Here is a 22,342-nt window from a genome sequence, read left to right on the forward strand (position 1 = left end):
ACCTTACACTATATCCTTGACACATTACTTCTTTCTTTAGGGTGAATTAGATATAACTCCTCTTTCCCTTCCCCCTCCCTCCTCTGAAAATATTTTATGAAAATCACAGGGAAGAAAACCAAAAGAATGAATCCCATGGAAGAATTCCACATACTAACCAGCAAGTAACAAGGTAAGAGAATTCTGGACCCTGGAGGCTTTAGGTGCTCCCAAATTGCACTGCACAGCCTAGCCCCCCAAGATTCCCAGCTTTTCCAGTCTACACTCATTCTTTGACACCTTGGCCACCATTAGCAGTTCCCAAATAAGCTTCCCAGCTTTGTTCATCCTATCTCAGTAAATGGCATATCACTTACTTCTGGCCAAAATAATTAAAATTATAAATAAGAAACTATCTTTGATTTCTCTTTCTCTCTCACACCACATCCAATCTAGCACTGGCCCTAGTTCCAGAATCTTCTGGAGAATTTAGCATGACAAAGAAACAAAACCACATCATCTTCTGCCCTGCCCAAGACTGAGATTCCAAAAATATGTCTAAATAAGAAGAATCCCAAGGTGGGGATTCACAACTGTGAAGGACAAGCAAATCTAGCTTACACTGGTCAGGTATCTTAGGATCTCTCATTTGATACATAGAAACCTTTATCCTCTCAGTGCCTGCTCAGGTTTGCGCTGCTCTCAGGCAGAGCCAATCTACTTGGAAAACATGGAGCTTTAACTTACCGTATTGTCCTTCCGACTTATTAAGAAGAAAAACAAAATGCTAACACTAAACCTTGAAAGGGTTCTTATTGAAAACAAAAGCTCTCAAAAGTTTTCACTCAAGAAGCCTAGTTCACAAATCTCTCCAGAGAAGACAGTTTGCATCTCTTTTTCTCCATCTGGTCTATGTTGTCAAAGGACACAAAAATGATTCTAACCCTGGCTAAGATCTGAAAACTTCACATGGCAGTTTATACTGTATGCATACACTCAAGCCCAAGTAGCATAAAAATGTTTTCAATAGCCACATATCAAATTACATAGTGCACAAACCTGGATGTTTTCAGAATTTTCTTTTAAACAAAATTCCCCAATATTTTCCTCAGAAATCCAACAAGTCCTATGCAAAGCAGAAAGACAACCTTTAAAACTGAAAGTCCATGACTGGTGAGTTTCAATATTTTATTAAAATAGCATATTTAACCATGGTTAACCAAGAATATGTTAACTTTGTCCCCCCCCCACCTCCCCACCTGCCCCAAATACGCAGCACAACACAGTAGTGATTTCAAATATCCTTGATCATGATAACCAACAGAAATATTTCAAAGTCAAGTTTGCAACTAAAAAGTAGACCTTGGAAAAACTCTGAATTAAAAGAGAAACATAAAGCTCTCAAACAGAATTCTTTTATCTGCCCTAAAATCAATGCCGGTGCACCACCTACCTGACAATACTGCTGGGATTTCTCTTTATGCATAGTATAACGACTCATTTATTAAGTACCCACTTTTATAAATAAAATCACCATTTTTCGTCCCGTTTAATGTTCCTTTTCAGCTTCACAAAGAAACCAGTAGATAAAACTGTCAACGACAGTCACAACATATGCTCTCACAGCAAGATAAAAAACTTGAAAATACGCAGAGATGCATCTACGCTATTTTACATAAAAAGAGAGATTCAAAAAGTGCAAGGCAAAATCTGCAGTTTTTTGAGGGGAGCTTTTAGGCACATCCATTTCATTAAAGCAAGCTTCAGAATGAAATTCCAGTTTGTTCTTCATGACACCTGTTAAAAGTCTTTCTTTAAACAACAACAAAAAAAGCCAGAAATACATCCCATCAAGTGTACAATGGTAGTCTTGTGTCCTGAAAGTGAGGAGTTCAGTTGTGGCGAGTCCGTCCTTTCTTTATTCTGGCAGGCTTTGGTTTGGGGATGTACTGATTATTTGCCTGGTACTCGAGTTCTTTACGGAAGTAGTGAATTGCTTTGTTTAAACCTTCCTCCAGCGGGACCTGTTTAAAGGGAAGGCGAGAAAGAGACAAGGTCACACTGACAGAAGGGCATCGCAGGAAGGAAGTGCCAACTTGCAGCCAGTCAGGGGTCTCCTTCAGAGGAACACTCACAGAACCACGTTTTGGTTGTGACAGAATCCAGCATCACCACCCATCGAGAGAAGCCACAGAAGTCTTTTAGGGCTGCTTTCAGAATGTGCTGTGCGACTTAATCAAGGGTGACTCTAACTGACGTAAAGTGAGCTTCACCCCACAAAAGACCCCAACTATCTCGTGCTGGTACAATGTCTACTCTAGTTTGAATCGACTGACAAGATTGTTTTTCAGATAATGACCATGTGCCCCATTCTTTCAGAAGAAATCCACCTTGGAGTGGAGGGAAGATGCTTTGGGAAGGTGATCTGCATCTGATCAACAGGACTGATTCTCCCACGTGACATCAACCCTTTGCACTGCCCAGCGGATCATGGCCCACTTGCACCCCCACCATCCTAAGAGGCTGAGTCTGGGAGGGGACCCACCACAGCCCACACCACAGAAAGCAACCTTCATCTGAAGCTGCCTTGCAGCTAACAGGAAACAAGTCAGATCAACTGTTGATTAAGAGCAGACAGAGCAAAGGTGAAGGGAGGCACTGCCAAGGCATGCTGGGGAACGCTGGGGGAGAAGGTCTGTCTGTCAGCTTGACTGTGGCGATGGTTTCACAGGTGTCAAAACAGATGAAAGCTTATCAAACTGTATCTTCTAAATACGGGCAGTTTGCAGTATGCCAATTATATCTCAACAAGCTGTTAAACACACACACTTGGGACAATTAAGATGGATAATGCCTGTAAGTTTCTTTGGATCATATCTCTCAAAATGTATTATAAATTAAAACTACTACTAGAAGAGAAACCAGTGGTAGATGGCTCACATTCCAAGAATGTGAGAATATTGTAGGTCAAAATTCCAGAAAAATAAAGATACTGAGCATACACACACCTCACATAAAAAGCAATAGTTAATACACAGTGAATGCACATTTAACTCTTCAAAAAATATTTTGTTTAAAATACAGGTTCTCCTTACAAAGGGACCAACAGCCCCCTACAAAGCTTCAAAAAACAAGAAACTACCTATGCTGCTATAACTTGTTTTACACAGCTTGTGATTATTAGATTTTGTGAAGCCTGGGTCTAACTGTATTTTAACTTCATTCAACAAATTTCTGTGGCTTTTTAGCAGATCACTTAGACTTGTACATCATAGAATAAAGTAAGGATCAGGCGGGAACTCTCATGTTCTTTTAAAGTTCAATATTCGAGGATCCTACTCAGCTCTTACTATGCACATTTCTTAAAGATAACTGAGCTCTCCACTGCATCCCTGCCTCTCTGACTGCGCCACAACCCACAGGTCATGCCAAGATGCTCCTACATTTGTTGAGCACCCAGTGTGTGTCAGGCTTGACAGCCGCCGGGCTCCTGCTGTAAACAGGGACACACGTTGTGCCTGAGGGGAGCCTGAGTTTCAGCGGCACACATGAGGGTGGGAAAAGACGGAACGGCCAGGCAGAGCAGACAGTAAATGAGGTGGGCTTGCTTCTGTAGATGCAGCCGGCCCAGCCAACCTCCCTGCACAGGTGGTCTTTAAAGCACACAGATAGCCCTGGGAGTGAGTGTTCTCCAGCAGGGAGGAGCATACAGTCACCTGAGGCAGGAAGGGCGCAGCAGGCGCAGGTGGGGTTCAGGCTCAGCCCCAGGGACAGTGAGGCAGCCCCGCCCCTGCACAGGCCAGGCCAGAGTCTTAGTCTACCACAACAGGAAGGAAGGCATGCAGTTTCCCTTCCTCCACACCCTTCAGTCTCACACACTTCCAACCAGGGGCTCTACTGCAGGACTGATGTGAACCACTCGCCCCTGACTTGGCCCCACACACTCAAGAGGCAGGCAGCTGGGGCTACGCAGGGTTGTGAGCATGTGCTGCCAGTGCCCTCGGCACAGCGTTCACAGAGTCAGCTGTGTGTGTGTGTGTGTGTGTGTGTGTGTATGTGAGGAAGTGTATGTATATGGGAGCAGGAGTGTATGTGTGAATGTGTGGTGTGTGAGTTTGAGTGTACATGTTAGAGTGTGTATGTGAGAATGTGTATGATAGTGTGCATATGACTGTGTGAGTGTGAGAGACTGTGTGTGTATGAGTGTTTGTATGACAGTGTACGTGTATGAGAGAGTGTAAGAATGTGTGTGACACGAGATTTTACAAAACCAGAGCCCAGAGCAGGGGCTTCCAGCTGCTTCCCAGGTAACATTCTTTGAGCTTCCTGACACAGGAGAAGCTATTTACTGCTTGGAGAAACCCCTCTATTTGCCTGGATGCCAAGCCTGCCTTGCTTCCCTGAGAACTACCTGACAAGGGTCAGTGCCTACAGGACAGCAGACAAGGGACACGGGAGACCCTGCCCCACGAGGCAGCATTAACTCCCCACACTTACCACGGGCTCCCACCCCAGCATCAGCTTCGCTTTTTTGATGTCTGGTTTTCTTTTCTGTGGGTCATCCTGGGCTTCAGAGAGAAACTGAATTTCACTTCCGCTACCTGAGATGTTTAAAGAAAAAAAAGGTAGGAGAATCACAAAGCACAGGGAAGCATGGCCTTACCATCCACATCAAAGTCAAACCCATCTGCCATGTGAATAGTTTGCAGGCAGTGGAAAGGCAGCTCCCGAGAAGCCCCGGAGCTCCTGAGGGACTCTCCTGTGTGCAAGTACAGGAGCACTCCTGCAACTGCTTGGTGGGGGGTACGTTACTCTGTCTCAACAGGCCTGAGTTACCGCCCCAGGCAGTAACTGTACCTGACTACTGCTCCCAGGCAGCCCACCCACACCAGGTAACAAGTACAGACGTCCCCACCAAGCAAGATCCCAGTGTGAGACCACAAACATATTATGGGGCTGTCCCAGAGGTGGATGCCCCAAGTAGGCCACACCTGGGTGCACGGAGCCTAGAGAGCCCCGAGACCCAAGATGTGCAGCCACTCAGCTGGAGGGACCTCTCGGAGGACGGCAAAGCCTGGCCTGTTCTGCATCCTTGCTGGGCCCAGGCCCCACTGGCCAGCAAAATACAGCCTCACCTGCGAATGTGGGCCAGATTGGCAGAAGAAAGCCCTTGGAGGCTTTCCCTGCCTCCCTGTCACTGAGACCACATCACAGACTCTGCAGTGAATCACCACCATGGATGGCTCAGGATGCTGTGTCACAAAGCTAGACACAGAAGCACAGCATGGAAGCTGCGCCCCCGCTTAGGTTTCAAATGAGTTTCTCATGCGTCAGCATGCATAGATCACCTAAAGAGCCTGTCAACATGCAGCCCCTGATGTGGGGGACTGGTCTAGGGTGTGAGAGTATGAATTTCTAACACATGTCCTGATGATGCTGCCACGCTGGCCCACGCGCTTCACTCTGGGCAGTGAGGATGTAAGGAGTAGATCTCACAGAACTGTGATCTAAGCCTGCCCCTTCCTCACACGGGAGGAACACAGATTCAGGATGGGAAAGCTGGGAAGTGCATTGAAGTGGCTACGGGAGCCACAGATGCTGAAGGCTACATTTGAGGAAGACTACCGCCTCTACTGCCACAAGCAACGAGAGGATTCCAGCCATCAGTTATTAGACCAACGCCAGTAAATGGCAGCCTGATGCCAGGAATTAACCCAGCCAAGTGGGGTCTGAATGGTCACCTCAGGACACACCGTGGCAATGTTCCTCCCTGGCCTAGCCCTCCAGTCCAGTCAGGATGTGTCTTCACTCCAATTTCTGGATCAACCCCAGACAACAGACATCCTCCAAGAGCCTGACGCCTCAGAGTGCCAGGATGAGGCCAAGGGCTCACCCACTCTATGTCTGCAATCCAGGGCTGGTCTAGAAGACCTGACCTTCTCATGGCCTAAGAGTCCACCTTGATGGGGTGCTTCCAATGCTACACTGCCCCCAGTGGCTGGCAGCCAGGATGGCCAGAACTACAAACAGAATTTCAAACTTGCCTAAAGCACACAGCTGGTGGTGGTTGCTGCCTCTCGCTGTCTGAAATTCTATGCTTGACATGCATGACCAATTTGGAAATCCAATAGCTGTCACCTGTGTAGGATGATCTAACACAATCGTGCCTCAAATACTGGAACAAATCTCCTCCTCCCTCCCACTCCATGCAAACCTACAATGAAAACTGAACAAAACCAGTCTTGCCCTCCTTTATCTTTCCATTACTTAAAGAATTAGAAAACACTTAAGTGTTCCTGATAAAAAGTTCTGCTTTGATCCAATTCAATTAGCTTAGATTAATTACCCACTTTCTAGTTAAGGTATTATCAACAGATAGGACAGGCATAGCCGATTCCACTCAAGAAGTGATTTATACTACTTACCAACAAGGTTTTTAATTAATTGAGCAAATTCTAGGATTGTGTGTTCTTCTGGGTTCCCCTAAGGAAGAAATGGTTTCAGTTATAAGCGTCATGACAACAGCAGCGACCCGCCACGCAGACCACATGCCTGTCTGCAGAGACGTCTGCTGGCCAAGTCTCACCTCCCTGCACTGCTTCAGCAGAGCTCCGTGTGCCAGCAGGTACTCTACTTCCAAGATGCCAGTTACTCACCTGGAAGTGCTAAACTGCACCATCTATGCCTTCAGCTTCTAGGCTGCTGTGTACAAGGCTGGGCTTTGGCTAGGTCAAGAGTCTCGGATGAAGGCACACATTCACTCACTGAGTATCAGGCAATTTCCATATCTAACCTAACTTCAATGTCACTTTTATAAAAGCTTGGGTTTACAGAATTAGCTCTTGTAACACCATCTATTTCCCTCTGGGTGCGCTGTGTTAACCATGTCAACGATGAAGGACTTGCAATCTCACATCTGAAAGCTAAGGCAGAAATGAGTACGCTCACAGGCGAGTGTCCTGGGCAAGCCAGAGGACAAACTCGATGCATTTCATGAAGTGAGAATATGTGGGGGACTTTAAGGAAAACCACTTGCTCTTTTTCTCCCTTCCATCACACATCAGAGCGCCCGTTACTCTTAATCTGCCGCCACTGCCCCCAAACATAAGAGACCACCATAAAGTCTGATAATTCTATATCCTAAAGCCTCTTCATATCCAGGTCTGAAGTTAGATGGTAAATGTGAAGGGAGGGACCCTGGAACTCACTTGAGGACAGAAGGGACTGACTAGCAAAGTGGAGTGATGAGAATTTGGAAGAAAAGTGATTCTGCTTTTACTGGGGCTCCTGGCAGACACACGATTCCAATTTTAGGAACTGTCCCTGTGCAAAGGCCCTCCACAAAGATGGTATCTTCAGAGAAGAGCCTGGCTGCCCAGGGAAGTCACAGACAACACCCCTGCTAAAGGGCCTGCAGCAAAAACAGAGAGAAGGGGCGGCTCCCGCCTCTCCAGCTTACGCAGGAAAATGCTGCAGGCAAAGTGAGGCTTACAGTGCGAGGCACGTTCTGGTCTGTTTTAACTGAATGTTTTTTCAAAAGTGGCACACTGTATCTCTGAAGTAGCAACAGTCCCAGGATGGAGTCAGCACTCCAGGGCCCATTCTTTCCTATGTGATGAGACCTCCCTCTCACCCCAGGGAAAAATGCATGGTCTCCAGTGTACTTGAGATGGCTGGTTACAAAGACATTCATAAGCAAAAGTGACAAGGTTTGCAAGACATAGGTCACATGGCCAACATTTTAGAGTTCCTCGAACTTTAAAATGTTGTGTAGAAAGCAGGAGAGGTAGTTTGAGAGGAGCACCTGAAATGACCCCAAGGCTTCATCAAGGTGGGTTTATGGGAGCTCTCTAGTGAGCTAAGGGGTTCTTGTGTCCACTACCATTGACAGAAGCAGAACATCTTGAATGCTGGACAGTCTACATTGGACACCCTACATTTTAAATGAGATGGAACAAAACCGCTCACAAAATCACTCAGTGATAGAAAGGGTAAGAGATCCTAGCATAACCCAGCCAAGGAGGAGAAGGCTTTGGTGGGGGGTAGGACCATATCCTTCAAATCCTTGGAGAGTTACCACAAAGTAGAGGCATCACACTAGCCATGAATGGCCCCCAGGTGGAGAAGTGAGGTCAGTGGGTAGGCGTGCAGAAAGTGAGATTTTTGGTCCAATATAAGGAAGTGCTTTCTGCCAGCCAGAACTGTCCAAAGACAGAATGAACTGCTCTGAGCAAACGCAAGTTCACCAGCACTGAAACTGCTCAAGGCTGGATGATCCCTCCAACTGGGAGGTTCTGGGGCTGTGGGCAGGCATGCAGGGAAGGCAAGAAGCCATGAAGGTGGTCTGTCCAGCTAAATGGCAGACTTCATCAGCAACTAGAAAACTTTCTCTCTGAACAACCTCCATCTTCTAAAAACTCAATCAGGTCTTAAATGAGGACCTGCCCGTTAAATAGAGAACAAGATACATACACATGTCCACCTACTACCATAAAAAGACTTCACACATTTTTAGTCCTGGGCCCTTCAGAGGGTGGAGGGGCTGATCACATCACTCATCCATGCCTTGCAGATGCTTTACTTCTTTGTATACTTTTACTTTGTGTGTGTGCGGTTTTTCCTGAAGTATTTAGCAAGCAACAAACACGAATGCCTTAAGTGTGCTGATAGCAAATGAAGCAAAGCCTGGTGCTGCTCATGGTTTCACAAATGAACAAAAGTCTGAGCTGTCCTGCAGAGTGGAAGGAGAGGAACACTCACCAGGTTGACCGGGCTGCTGACGTTGCTGTTCATGAGAGCCACGAGGCCGTTCACCAGATCACTGGAAAAAAAGGGGAGGCAGGTGAGGCTCTGCCTGCTGGAACATGCCAGTGCCACGTGCCACACAGAAGCCCTCCCAGAAGAAAAATTACCACCCCCAGAAGAAAATAAAAACCCAAATGGAAAACTGAATGTCAAAATAAAATCCTACAAACTAAGATGGTGTTTATAATGTGAAAGTATTTATGGATGAAATGATATATTTGACGTCTGGGATTTGCTTTTTGTGGGTGTGGTGGAGATGATTAAATAGGATGGAAGCTGAGAGATGGGGTTGAGTTCGGCACGGTATTTCTGAAGTCCTTTAACAAGTAAAAACTAAGCATAAGTTAAAACAGGCACACACTCAAAAAAGATGGAGTTTACATAAGTTTCCAAAGAAAATTCATGTTTAATGTGAACCCAGTAGTTGACCTGTACGAAAGCACATGATTACTTTTAAAAACAAGATCCACAGAAATGAACGAACTCCAGTATGTGATCCCCATACTGGCAAATCACAGATAAAGCCAAACAATACTGAGGGTTAAAATAAACGGAAACGTCACTCCCTACTCCCCCAAGCTGGAATTCACCACCCCGAAAAACACCTCATATGAAACGGTCAGGGATATTTGGATGTTTCAAATGGATTGTGATCAGCTGGGCCATGAAGGTGAAGATAAGTAAGCAAACTTCCGCTTACCAAGGTTTGGTTCTTATTTTCAGAAGCTTTAAAGTGTGGCTCTGTTAAAAAAAAGTTACTTCGTAAAAATGACACCTCACTGCTAAGCACAAGCACTTTTTCTAAGCTGATTTTTCATGAGCTATAATTCTTAGAAGACTTTTAAAGCTCTGACCCTCCTCCTCCTCCTCTGTCAATACCAGTGAGAAGCAGGTCACTCTGGGTCAGGATAAACTTCCAAAAGAAAACCCCAGATAGGTTTTGCTTTCCTTTCAATTGAAAAAAACTGTTGGGGGTAGGGTATTTAGTTAATAAGATATTTCTGCGTTTTCCTTTACAACAAATGGATATTTCATATGAACATGCTTAAAATGTTCTATTCTTAAGGATCAAGCACAAATGCAAATCCCTGCTGACCTTGGATGATTTCTCTTTTATATAAACTGGCGAAAAGTCACTTCATCACTATGGCAGTATAGTTACAATTGTGCACTCATGACATACATCTGTGCATGTTTATAGAAAGACATTAAAAGCTGCCATTCCATTGCATCCGCAATAGGTTTTAATATTGAAACTGGGGGGTGGGGTCTATTTGAGTTGGAAAAAGGCTGACTCTCAAGCAGTCATCCTCAGTGGGGCAGGTAGGAGTGCCATGCGCCTTTTACATGACAAACTGGCAACTTTTAAGGTCAAAATTGCATAGATCACACTCATTTAACCTGAAGCTCTTTAAGAGTGTCATTTTGACAAAGTGACTTTTAAAGAAAATATAGCATGCCTTTGTTATGTAAATGAGGACAAAACCCAGCCATGAGAATATTAAACACAGTCATGCCAAAATGTCGATGCGGATGGCCACCTAGACCTCAGAATCTCTGCAATGTTGTTTTCAGGCAATCGTGGGTTTGGGGAGCAGTTAATTTGGTTCAGTAATGATGGACCCAGACATTGTGCATTACTAAAAGATGCTCAGTTCCTAAAAAATTGCTTCAGTAAAACATCAAATGAACGTCAATGAACTCAGCTGAGTCCCCAACAATGAAAATGTTTAAGTCGGGAAACCCTTGCCCAAGTGTGGCAAAGTCCCTGAAGCCTTGTCATCTGATTCCACTAACGTGAAACCAGAGAGGATCACCAGAATGGGGAGTAAATACTACAGAAGTGTTACAAAACAGGGTTTTCTAAAAGGGTTAACAACCATGCGCCTAGGGGAACTGCTCGAGTCCTCTTTCCAAGTAGTCAAGTGGCATGGGAGAGGATGATGCATGTGATGGCAGCTAGGCGCGTGAGCCACGATAAGCAAAGGAAGCATGGGACAGTGACCAGGGCATGGAGAGAGTGATGGGGCAGAGACCCTCGCCCATCAGAGCGGGCCAGGCACCCTGGGCACATTTTGTCCTGGGACAGCACATAGCACAGGTATCATCGAATGCTCAAAATATTTTAGTCCCTAGCAAAAAGAAAAGTCTCTGAGGCTATGTAAAATGAATTTTGCAAGCAATGCCCTTGAGATAATCACAGCAGGAAGAAGAGTGGGCTCTGCCTGGTTTCCTTTTCACCGCACAACATCTCATTGATATTCCATGTGGTGTGGGGCTGGAGAAGCCTGGGGGTCACTGGTGAGGCAGCGCAAGGCAGGCCCACATAACCCAGGACAGCAAGCCTTCCTTGGGAAAGGGCACAGCTGGGTGGGTGGAGGATGAAATGAGAGCGAGTCACTATGGAAAGATGGTACTCAATCCACGGGAGGCCCACAATTTGGTCCCCATACAGAAGTGTGCCATGACGGTTTCCCCCGGGACATGGTGCCTATGTTAAGTGCTTTGAAATGAACACAGTCCTGAAGTGGGGGCAGCTGCCATTTCCCTGTTAAATCGCTTTTTAGAATACGCATGCCTATTTGGGCAACAATGTTGGCTATAGTACACTTCTGGGCTTTTTGCCCCTTGTGGTTAAGATATTAATGGATGGGGAGGGAAAAAAAAACACCGACTGTATAAATGTTTACTCACAGCTTTCTTTTAGAGTAAATGAAAATTCACAAATACTTTCAGCAAAAATCTCTAGTGGTTGTTTTGGATTCTTTTTAAAATTTTATTTTACTACCAGTTCCATTTCTCCAAGGGACTCCAACTCTTACCTAAGGGTCCTGGGTAGACAGAAGTTGATGTGGTTGCTTTGGCTGAAGTGGGACTGCGGGTTTCCCTGACCTGCACCACAACAGCCACCATCTCACCCTAGTGCCCCTGGGATGGCCCCAAGACAGCAGGAACAGCACTTCCTGACTGACAGGCATACTGGGGTCTTTGCAATGAAGAGTGAAAATATATGGGTTCAAAATCGAGAACTGGAGGATACCAGAAACTTTCAGAAAATTTATAATAGCCACATACTGGTAGATAAACTTTGGCATATGCAACTGCTTCTATCCTAACTACTCTCAGAACCCATACTGCCTTCTAAAATTAGTCACTGATGGAATGGAACAACAGAACAGTGTATTTATAAGGATTGCCAAGAAAACAATAAATATCACCCCGTGAATCTATTAAAAAATATATTTTTAATCTGCATTTAGTTTCAGCATGAAATTCAACATGAGAATACTATCTACCTTGTGACCTTCACAAGGGCTATCTCCTCCACCCCATAAGCCATGCTTGCAATGGGTCAGATTCTGGCATTTGCAGGTTTGCTGGATGCATATGGCCATCTCAACTCAGCAGGTTTGCTGGATGCATATGGCCATCTCAACTCAGCCTGCACTGAAGTCACCCAAGTCACCCTCAGAGCTGGGCAACTTCACCCACACAACACTAGGTGGCAGTAAAAGATTAGCACATGAGTCACAACAGTCATGGAGATGAATGCAAATTTTAACTTTTAAACAGAGAACAGCAAGTTTTCCCATCATAAAATTAAAATTTTTTAATCAATATATAGTGTTCGTGTTGTGGAAATGGTTAACATATACAAGACACTGAACTGTCTGTCAAGTCTGCATGACCCTACTCCAAAGCACTACAAAGGTTGGGGCCAGGCAGGACAGTCTTACCTGACGTACTGGAATGCCCTTGTCTGAGATCCGGATCCGTACACCTGGAAGAAAACCAACAGTTAGGCCTCCTGAGAAAACCACACCAGAACTGGGTAGGTAGGTGTCCTTGAAATTACGGGGGACACAGACCAATCTTGAAACTGATCCCGGAGGCAGTGGCGCTGACTCAAAGCATCTAGTGCCACATCCCACACTCTATTTCGAGACCATGCCCTGACAGTGAGTCAGTGGCAGCAATACCTAAAGCGTGCACCTGGAATACATGTGTGAAGCTTTCCCTCAAAAGACAGTGCCTGAAGGAATTCATTTCTGCTAGAGTCGTATGATGTGTCAGGCATCATGTGAGGCTCTGGGGACTGTGACCTCAGAATCCAGCTGGGTGACTGATCTACACATAAACAGTGATGCATGTATTTAACTTGGGTTCCCCACTCTGACTGCCCAACAGCAGAGCTGGGAATGCAGCCCAGGCTGGTCCACAGACTCTTTGGGATGAGGCTGGTATTGTTACAGCTAGCTCCCCCAGGAGATTCTAATGTAAGGCCAAGGTTGAGAATCATGCAGGAGACTGAAAGTGACGCAGAGGTGGCAGGAGGGAGGGAGTGTCACGCTCCCCTTTCTGTCCACTGCGCATCTGCTCCACACTTTCATAGCTTGGCTTGTGTTCTTTGCTCTGCTGGCCAAGACCCTCTTGTCTACTTTCCACCTGGCAGAGGGCTACTCATCCTTTAGGAACAAGTTCTGACGCTGTCTCCTGAGGAAGCTTCGTCTGGCTCAGTCCCCAGAGAAAGCCCTTTGCCAACTCCTCCCAACTGTGAACCCCCCAGAAGGACTGGTGTCCAGCCCTCCGTGGCCCTGCTGGAGCCCATCACGATGCATGGTGCAATACTAGTGTAGGATGAGCATCTGCTGAACAACCTGCGGAGTGCCACGGATCATGCCACTCACCGAGGAGGAGATGGCAACAGAGGTGCTTGAGGAGATGCCCTTGGAGGTTTTGTTTGCTTGGGTGCCTCCCTGTGGTGGAAAGCAGGCAGCTGGGAGGAAGGGACTCCTTTTGGGAAGGAATAAGCCTGATTATAACAATCCTGGGGCCTCCTCCCACCTGACAGCAAAAAGAAGCCCCTGCCAGCAGCTCTGTGAACAGCCCCAACGGCCCCAGACACTCAGCATGGATTCCCTGAAGCTCTTCCCACCAGTTCTGAAAAGGAAAAGGGGAAGGAGCAGGTAGGGAAAAAAAACACATGCTTCAAACCCCCCAAATGCCTTTTTTTAAAGCAGGTTCAAAGGCTATCTCTGTTTTCTTAATAAGCATTTACATATGCCAATTTCACAGGTATATCAGTTCCAACTACGTAAGTTCTGTTCTTGGAGGGAAGGCCTTCCACTGTGAAAAGGCTGGGGATACTGAGGAATCGAAATTTTTGTCAACAAAGAAACTACAGCTGTAACAAATCTCAGTAAAGTAACATTAAGGAAAGATGGGAGTGGGCCTCTTGGAAGCACAGGGCAGTTCCTTGACAGTTTTGCCTGAACCAGATTCTCTGGCCTGGCTGATACTTCTGATACATGTGAGGAAGACAGGAAGCATTGGGCCTGATTTGGTAGGAAAGGAAGTCCACTCATGGCCAGCTCCGTCAGCCTGGAAACTCCCCTCCACTCTAGTGCTATAGGTACAACTCTGTTTTTTGTTTTTGTTTTCTTTAAACAACCTTATTTTGGAGATGAGGTGATAGGTCAAACCGCTGGAGTGACCTGCACCCAGCAGAGTGAAATTTATCTTGACTCCAAGTTCAGGATTCTTTTTCCCACCCTATTGTGTTCATAATTTCAGAACTGCATATAGTTTTTGCACCCCCAAACTGTGGCTCTCAGACTGGCACCAGACCATTCTCCAGTCTTGCTGTAGTGAGTACTGGATTTAGGCAAGTTCCGCATCACAGGCGCTCTTCCACAGGTGGGTTTGGGGCTGTGCTGCTGTCCTGCCTGTTGCCTCTGCCTGCATCCGGGGCTCTGCCCTCAAAGCTAAGCACACAGACGCACCTCTACTACTTGTTTTGCACCTTCCCACCGCACTCAGTCAGGGTCACTGTGATGGTGGGCTCACCGGTCTGCTGGTGCATTCCAGCCACATTCACAAAAATCCCACCACTGTGCAGAGTGGCAATGGCCTTCAACAAGCTGGCTGAAGCCAGTCTTCAGTGATCTAAAGCCCAGGCTTGCCCATCAGAGCTGTGATCTCTCAGAGAGGAGCCATGGAAACGTGCAGAGGCAGCTTTTGATTCCACCCAAACATGCTGACCCCAAGCCCTGGAGGGAACACAATCCAGGGCACTGCATGCTGGGTGAGTCCCCAGACCCGGACGGGTTAATCCAGGCTGCCAGCATCAGGATGTGAAGAACCACGCCAAGCACCCGCTCTACCAAACTACAAGGGACTTATTATGATGGAGACATTCAGCAGCTTGAATGTCACTTAAGCCCGAAGGGAACCTTAGGGCTGCAGTCTGGGAAGTCCAAAAAGGCTCCTGAAATAACCTGCAGTCTGCTGGGAACTTCCCACTGTTGCCTCATTCAAAGTGCACTGCAGGGAGAGAGTTACAACTGTGGATGTATTTCCCAGAGTGACTCGCCAGGGGCAGCTCCCCACCCAGCCAGCATCGACACAAGGTTCATCTGGAGGCACCATGGTGACCAGGTAAGCTCTACTCCCTGCAGGTCTGGTGACACAAGCCCCTCAGCAGCACCCACCCTGAGGTCCCATCTGATGTCCACAAAGCAATTGGGCCTCAAGGAAATAGTCCCCAGGACAGGAGGAGGTGCTTCTGCCTGGGCTGCAGTGGAAAGGTGTGGATGTCATGGGACGCCCACTGCACACCCCCACAGGCCTTCTGATACAATCTTGAAGGTGTGTATGCTCCATTGTGTGCATGAGGCTAAGCTGCAATGTGAGTGGAGCCTGGTACCTTCCTTCCTGGTATCTTTAACAGTCCTGCCGGATTTCAGTTTCTATGGCACATCACATCCATCATCTATACTTTGGTTTAAACTAGTCTCCTAGTACTTTGCAATATGGGGACTTGTACTTTATCACTACACAGTACTTTGCAATATGGGGACTTATAATTCACGTGTGTAATATTCACTGTGTGTGCTAATGTAAAAATGTAAAGTAAAAGAAAGGAGTGTGTGTGCAAGAGAGAAGACGCTACGTAATTATACCCCATCCAAAAACATCTGTCTTCCTTGGGCTCTAGAATGCACCCTGTGTACAGCCCTTACAGTGTGGTCTGAGGCCCTCCATCTCCCCTACTCCAAGATAAGGCCTGCAGGGACTTGTAACAAATTGGGTGTGCAGCAAAATCCAGGGCATGAGTATCACAGGGATCTGGTGTGGACAGCTGGCATCAGCAGAGCTCCCTCAGCCTCCTCATTGTTGTTCTCCTTACGGAAGACAGTGTGAGATTCGGTCCTTCCAGCTTCATTTCATCGAATAGGAGAGATGCAGGGAGATTCATGCAAGAGTGAAGGCTGCTACTGGGGGCCGGGGAACAAAGTGCTGTGTGCAGGTCAAAGCAGCGTGATGATCAAGGAGTCACCAACAGGGGAGAGGACCAGCCGAGGCTGAGGGGCAGCAAGGAGCTCTCTGATGATCCCTTGGCAATGTCCCCAACCACTGTGCTCTATGTGTTTAAGATGTAACAAAGATTCTTTGCTTGGCTGAACTTCATTCAGGCTCCTGTACCTTCTCCTAGGCCCACTTGTGCGCTTCCTTGTAAAACGTTCTTGTTCTTTTAACAAGAACCCTCAAGTCAGTTTAGCAAGAAACCCTTACCCTTGATATCTGTTCACCCTCAATAACTGACATTCCTTACCCCCCACATCACCCTGGCCTGTCTTCAGCAAGAATCCTGTTAGGTTGATTTAGCTAGAATCCTCCTGATCCCTGATGCTTCCCTTAATGAATTTCCACTCACTCACGTCCTCCCTGCTCCTTGGCTATAAATTCTGCTTGCCTGTGCTGTATTTGGAGTTGATCCCAGTCTCTCTCCCCCTGTGAAATCCCATTGCAGTGATCCGTATTCCTGTCACGATGGTCCTGGATAAAGTCTTCCCCACCATACTTTAACCAATACCACTGAATAACTGTTTAACAGATCCTGAGGCTTCCTGCCACAAACGAAGGCCCAATGTAAGGATCACTTAACACATCACAGTATCAGTAAAAGGGCTAAATATCATACTAGTTTTGAATTGGTCTTAGAAGTATAGTTTTTCCAAAATTTCCCTTTGGAAGAATAGCAAGGTTTTAAAAATGACATAGAACTGGATTCAAGCCCCAATTCTGCCACGTCTGAACTGTCCTGGGCAAATTCCTCTTGGTGAAGTTGTTTTCCCCTCTGTAACCTGGGATAAATCATATGGGATGGAAAGCAGAATGAACCCCTCCTGTGAATGCGCATGCTGTAACTGAACTGTGAGCCAAAGCCTCTTCAAAAATAAAACTTACGATACTAGCTCTACCTGAACTATATTCGTCTATTTTCTAAACTGAGACGCAAAATTTGCTGAACTTCTACATGATTCCACTTAAAATACAGCTTTGATATGTATGATGCACTTAACCTAGCGACATACTCCGTGAGTCCTCATCACAGGAATCTGGTACAGCAGCGAGTGAGATGCTAAGACACGCATAAGCAATCTGCTCAAAAACACAGCTGCAAGGTAAGCAATCACACCCACCCAGCCTGGAAAGGGAAGACAAGACACTGAGCTGTTCCCGGCTACCCTGGAAGAGGTCTTCATTTCGGAAGCGACTTCTTAGAAATGTAGCAGAAAAGGGTTGGACACATCTCCTTATTTCCCTTCCTCAGTAAGCCAAGTGTTTCTAAAGACAGGCTGGCGGAGGCAGGCCTGCGAGTCTCTCTCCAGACCACTCCACAGAGCCATCTGACAAGAGCAAAGGATGATATCTCAATTGGACAGAAAAGAATGAAGTTAGCGACTTTATCGAATTCTTGCTGGAAAATAGAATTCTGTGTGACAAAGGAAACAAAACACATTCTGAAAGGCCTCCCTTGGGACTTCTGCCTCCTTCCACCAGAAGGCGCCTACAGAGACTGAAGTCTGCCACGTTCTAGATTAACTGCAGTCGTGGATGGCTCCAGAGATCTTCTCCCTTCCATCTCTGGCACAAAAAGCTTGCTCAGTGTGAAGGCAACACATGAGTTATCACCTCTGCCAACAATGCATGCATTCTTGGGGAGGGTGGTAGGGGACAGCGGGGGCCCTGGCTGCTGCCAAGGAGGCACTAAATCAAGCTCCTTCTTGGAGGCTTTCACAGTTTATTCTGCAAACAAAGCAGCTCTCATCTCACAGCATGAGGGACTTTCTGAACACACTGGCTAAAAAGGCACCAGGCTGTCCCCAGATGTGGAATTCTCGACTGAGCAGTGGACTGAGCTTGTTTGCAGGGCATGGCACAAGCTCCTCGGAACTACAAGTAGCAGCAAGAGGGAACATGGGATGACAGTTTCACTACTTTCACTTACTGTAAAGGCAAGTGGCCACTACAAACCCAATCATTAGTCCACCTAGCATCTCTCTTCTGCCACCCATGTGCCTAGGGGTCTTCTTTCTGGGAGCCAGGGACACAACCATGAATGAAACAAAGTTCCAGGTTTTGAAGAGCATACACTGTACTAACAGGGATTGAGGGCTGGAAAATTTGTATTTCAGTTGGTTCCAAGGGCAGTGAAGACAATTAACATGGTATGGTAACCAGCCTGGTACCATGATGCAGAGAAGCGTCAAGAAGGTTCTTTTAATGTAGAGGAAGAATGAATGAGGAGAACGCCCGGAAGAAAAGCAAGACGCTCCTGGGACAGGCAGGAGCAAGGGAGTGAGGAAGCCTGGCCTGAGGGAGGGCATGGAGGCAAGAAGGCCGTGTCCCGTGCTCTGCTGGGGCTGCAGAGCCACTCGAGCTTCTGACCTCTCTTTACAAGGCTCCCTCCAGCTGCGGGGGTGAGAGTACACAGGACAGGGGGAATGAGAGTGGCTCCAAGGCTATGGTAACAAATAGTGGTGGGGTGGCAGCAGTGTAGACCAGGGACTAGAGAATGGACCTACCTAGGTAAGGCAAGACCATTAGGATGTGCTGGTAGATCTGTGCATGAAGGAAGGAGAACAGCCATGTGTGGCCACAGAGCTTCCATCCAAAGGCATCAACAAGACACCACTTAGTGACAGGGGGAGGCAGGAGAGCTGGCATGGGCTGTTGAGAGCCTAGAGCTGGGGTCTGAACTCACCTCTCCCCTGGAACGCGTTCAGCAAAACTCAGCTATACAGTGCAGCTGCCCCCGGGGATTCATCTCATTATGTAACAGGCTGAGCTTTTGGTTCTACATTGGTAGTGGAGCAGCTAACACAGACAAGGACACACACACCATGAAGAATGCTTATGAAGAGCGGGGGCTCTGGGTTCAAAATCAGGCTACCACTATGTGACCACCTAAGCCTGGGCAACTCATATAACCTCTGTGCTCCAGCATCCTCACTTGAAAAAGGAGGGGAATAATGTCACCTGCAGATCATAGGAGAAGAGTGAGCTAACATGATCAACTCATCAATGGCTAGGTGCATATGTACTACACAGATATACACATAGCCGTAACTTTTCCCCCGGTATATACTCAATTGATAATAAACCATCTTGTAGGATTTGCAGAGTAACAGGATGCTTATCGACTCCTGAGTCCCGCCAAACACCATGCTGGAAAGGGCTCTAGGAGGAGGCTACGGATCAGAAGAGCAAAGCAGCCTGGGCAGATGACCATGAAGAGGAGTGGTGAGAGACGAGCAGATGGGAGGGAGGATTAGCAAAACCAAAGATGCAGGCAGAGCCTCTCACCAGGCAGGCCTGGGGCGCTCCTCCTCAGGGAGGCCAGAGGGCTGTGAGGACAGGTATGGAAGGAGCAGCCCGCCCTGATCCGAGATGATATCTGAGGGTGCAAAGCAGTTAGCATCAGCACAGACATCCCTGCCACACACTTGGACCACTGACCAAAGGTCGCTGGGACCTCTGCTGGCTTCAGAAGTTTCCCTGGGTTGAGGGTGGCCAGTGGAGGACAGCACTGAGGGCCTGCCAGCATTGTCAAGGTGAGGGCCCAGCTTGAGCAGATGCGGCTCACCTCCCCACCCTACCTGTCCAGGCTTCTTGGCACCCCCAAAGACACTGAGTACAGGTACATCCCCGGCTACAGCCAGCAGGCCAAAAATATGTCAAGGAAGGTCTTCACAGGCCAGCTGGAACAGGCAGACAGACCAGGAGGCATGGGCAGGGACCCCAGTGGCCATGGAGGGCAAGGTGACTCGAGTTAGGTGCAGCAGCTACTCGTCTGGGTTCTGTCCTTGTGCCTGTCTTCCCCTTAGTGGAGGGCAGCAAGTATGTACACAAACACTACATGGCAGCTTCAGAAGTGGCACTCCCCAAGGCGAGATGCACTCATCCCTCATCCCTCGTGGGCGGACTCCAATTTGGTTTGCAAGGTGTTCCCTGCGCTGAGGCCAGCACCTACCGTGAGCGGCTCCCCCTGGAGCGCCTGCAGGATGAAGTTGCTGACCACCCGCCCATCATTCATGTGCATGCGTGGCCCAAAGGTGTTGAAGATTCTGGCCACTCGCACTTCCACGCCTTCCTGGAACAGAGAGAAGAGGAGGTCAGGCGTGCTCCCCGGCATGGTCCACGCGTCCACTTTGCATTTCCAGTGCCCTGCATGCAAAGCGTGTCAGGAAACGTTCTGCTTTCCATTCCAAAATGGAAATGGCTTTTTGTTCTGATTCCATAATAAACCGATCGGGAGACTACACAGAGCTATACCAAAGAGAGTCAAAGCTGTCCCAGATCTCACCACTGAAAGGCCACCAGCATTAATATTTTGGGAGAAAACCAGCTAGATTAATAGTGCAAGGAGAAAAAAAGTATGCTTATATAAATTTTTTCCCAGTTGAATATGTATTTTCCAAATGTGATTATGTTATGAATATGCTTTTCTAATCTTTTTCACATAATATATTGTGCAAATTTATCACTCAACAGAGATTTAAATGTCAATGAATATTTGATAGCTAGAGAGAAATACAAGAAAGATTTCTATTTTGGGAAAAGGAGACAGACACGTTCTTACTGAGTGACCCCGCACCTACACTCCCAATCTGTTTTACTGAAAAACATCTGTTTTAGTGAAAAACTAAATACAACTTAGTGCCCAGTTAATGGTTATTAGCTAATGGCCTGGAAAGAGAAACAGACTGACACTGTTTAAAACAGTCATTCCTCCTGTTCATTTTCATCTCTATGTTCAATTTCTTCTATGTATTTTTTAATGCTTCTATTTTTACTACAATAAACATGTATTACTTTTGTAATCCAGAAAAGCCTGTTTTCAAATATGCAATCAGGGAAGTGCATATTTGAATCACAAAAGCCTTCTCTAAATGATCTTGTTTAATTATTAATTTCACACACTGCTTTGCCATGGATGGAAAAGTTAAATGTTTTTATCAGAAACTCTGAATTAGTGGGCGTTTACAGTGTATATGTATCTAATGTTTGATCCATTACAGAACAAATGTGTACTTTCTGAGCATCTGAGGGCAGTGAGGACCCGGGGCTCTCACTTGTCACAGCGCCCATGTGTCTGCTGTTCCTGCCCCACCATTCATTGCCCAGGCCAGCCACTGGCTCGGCTGCAGTGAGACTGGGAAAGGAGAGCTACTTACCTGATCGCCTCAGTGTTCTAAAGACTGAAGCACAGGCCCAGTGGCTGTACTGAGTGCCAGTTACCACTATCAGCTGAAATAGTTCTTTTTTCAATTTCTACTAACACCTTAGGCTGCCCAGGGCTGGGAATGGGAATCCAATGAATCCTTAGCTAACAAGGCTTACTTAGCACAGAATTTCTCCACGAGTATAGTGAGTTAAAGGGGCATGAGCTGCGAGCTCCAGAGGCCCCATCAGCCCTCTCAGTAGCTGGAGTGACACAGCTGCCACCTCTGCCCACAGCAGCCTCGTCAATTTCCCCAGAGTGTTCCACAAACCCAGGCAGGTTTTTACGTGTGCTGTGATATGACAAGAGGTGGGAGGCATAGAAGCACACAGTTATCTTTTAGAAGCCAGAGTGCTTTATTTGTGCTAATTCTTCCCAGCAATACACTACAATGCTCTCACATGAGCCATTCAGACACTCACGACAAAGATATGCGCTAAGTCCAAGAATAAATCAACCCTTTTCTCTACTAAACTAATGAGTGTATTAAAAAGGGTGGGGGAACAGAGATGCTGTTCTCAACAGAAAATAACTCAGAAGTACCCACTTGCATTTAATTGATAAGAGGAGGAAAGAATCGAAGTGAATGGATGTGGCTTTATTCTAGGAAGAGACTGGAAAAACCTCAGCAAATTTACAATAATCAACCCAATGAGCCTGGTAGGGAAAAAGCTCAATGGGTTAGGCAAAGTTTGCAGCAAATCAAATGCTTTTATCTTGACCTTCCCTTTCCACAAAACAACATTCCAGAACATGGCCTCATTAGGATCAGCAGACATTAACTGGCCAACCCATCAACAGGCTTGCTTGCTGTGGCTTTTCTATTTGAGTCTGTAATGGTTCAGCAACAGAGGGGCAGCCCTTCTACACAGCTGCAACAGCTGTGAATGCAACAACACTTCCAAGAATGCGAGCTCTCAAGGCCAGTCTACACCAGTAAGACGAGCTACTCGTGAAGCCTAAACTTACATGACATAGAAACTCGAG

General features: G+C 46.8%; 1 protein-coding gene across 2 annotated transcripts in view; it reads right to left on the reverse strand.

The window, feature by feature from the left end:
* Positions 1–1,153: 1,153 nt before the first annotated feature.
* The window catches only part of UXS1 (UDP-glucuronate decarboxylase 1), a 94,235-nt gene continuing 73,046 nt past the window's right edge, over positions 1,154–22,342 (reverse strand). For both annotated transcript variants that reach the window (XM_012435652.3, XM_012435651.3), the window contains exons 10-15: positions 20,105–20,224; positions 12,522–12,565; positions 8,740–8,800; positions 6,405–6,462; positions 4,477–4,580; positions 1,154–2,003 (exon numbers count right to left, since the gene is read on the reverse strand). In XM_012435652.3, coding sequence (XP_012291075.1) covers positions 1,872–2,003; positions 4,477–4,580; positions 6,405–6,462; positions 8,740–8,800; positions 12,522–12,565; positions 20,105–20,224 — 519 coding nt within the window. In that variant the 3' untranslated portion in view covers positions 1,154–1,871. The remainder of the gene's footprint in view (positions 2,004–4,476; positions 4,581–6,404; positions 6,463–8,739; positions 8,801–12,521; positions 12,566–20,104; positions 20,225–22,342) is intronic.

The sequence above is a fragment of the Aotus nancymaae genome, unplaced genomic scaffold (genome assembly GCF_030222135.1).
Source record: "Aotus nancymaae isolate 86718 unplaced genomic scaffold, 86718_ANA_hifiasm-v0.15.2.pri h1tg000155l, whole genome shotgun sequence".
NCBI lineage: Eukaryota > Metazoa > Chordata > Mammalia > Primates > Aotidae > Aotus > Aotus nancymaae.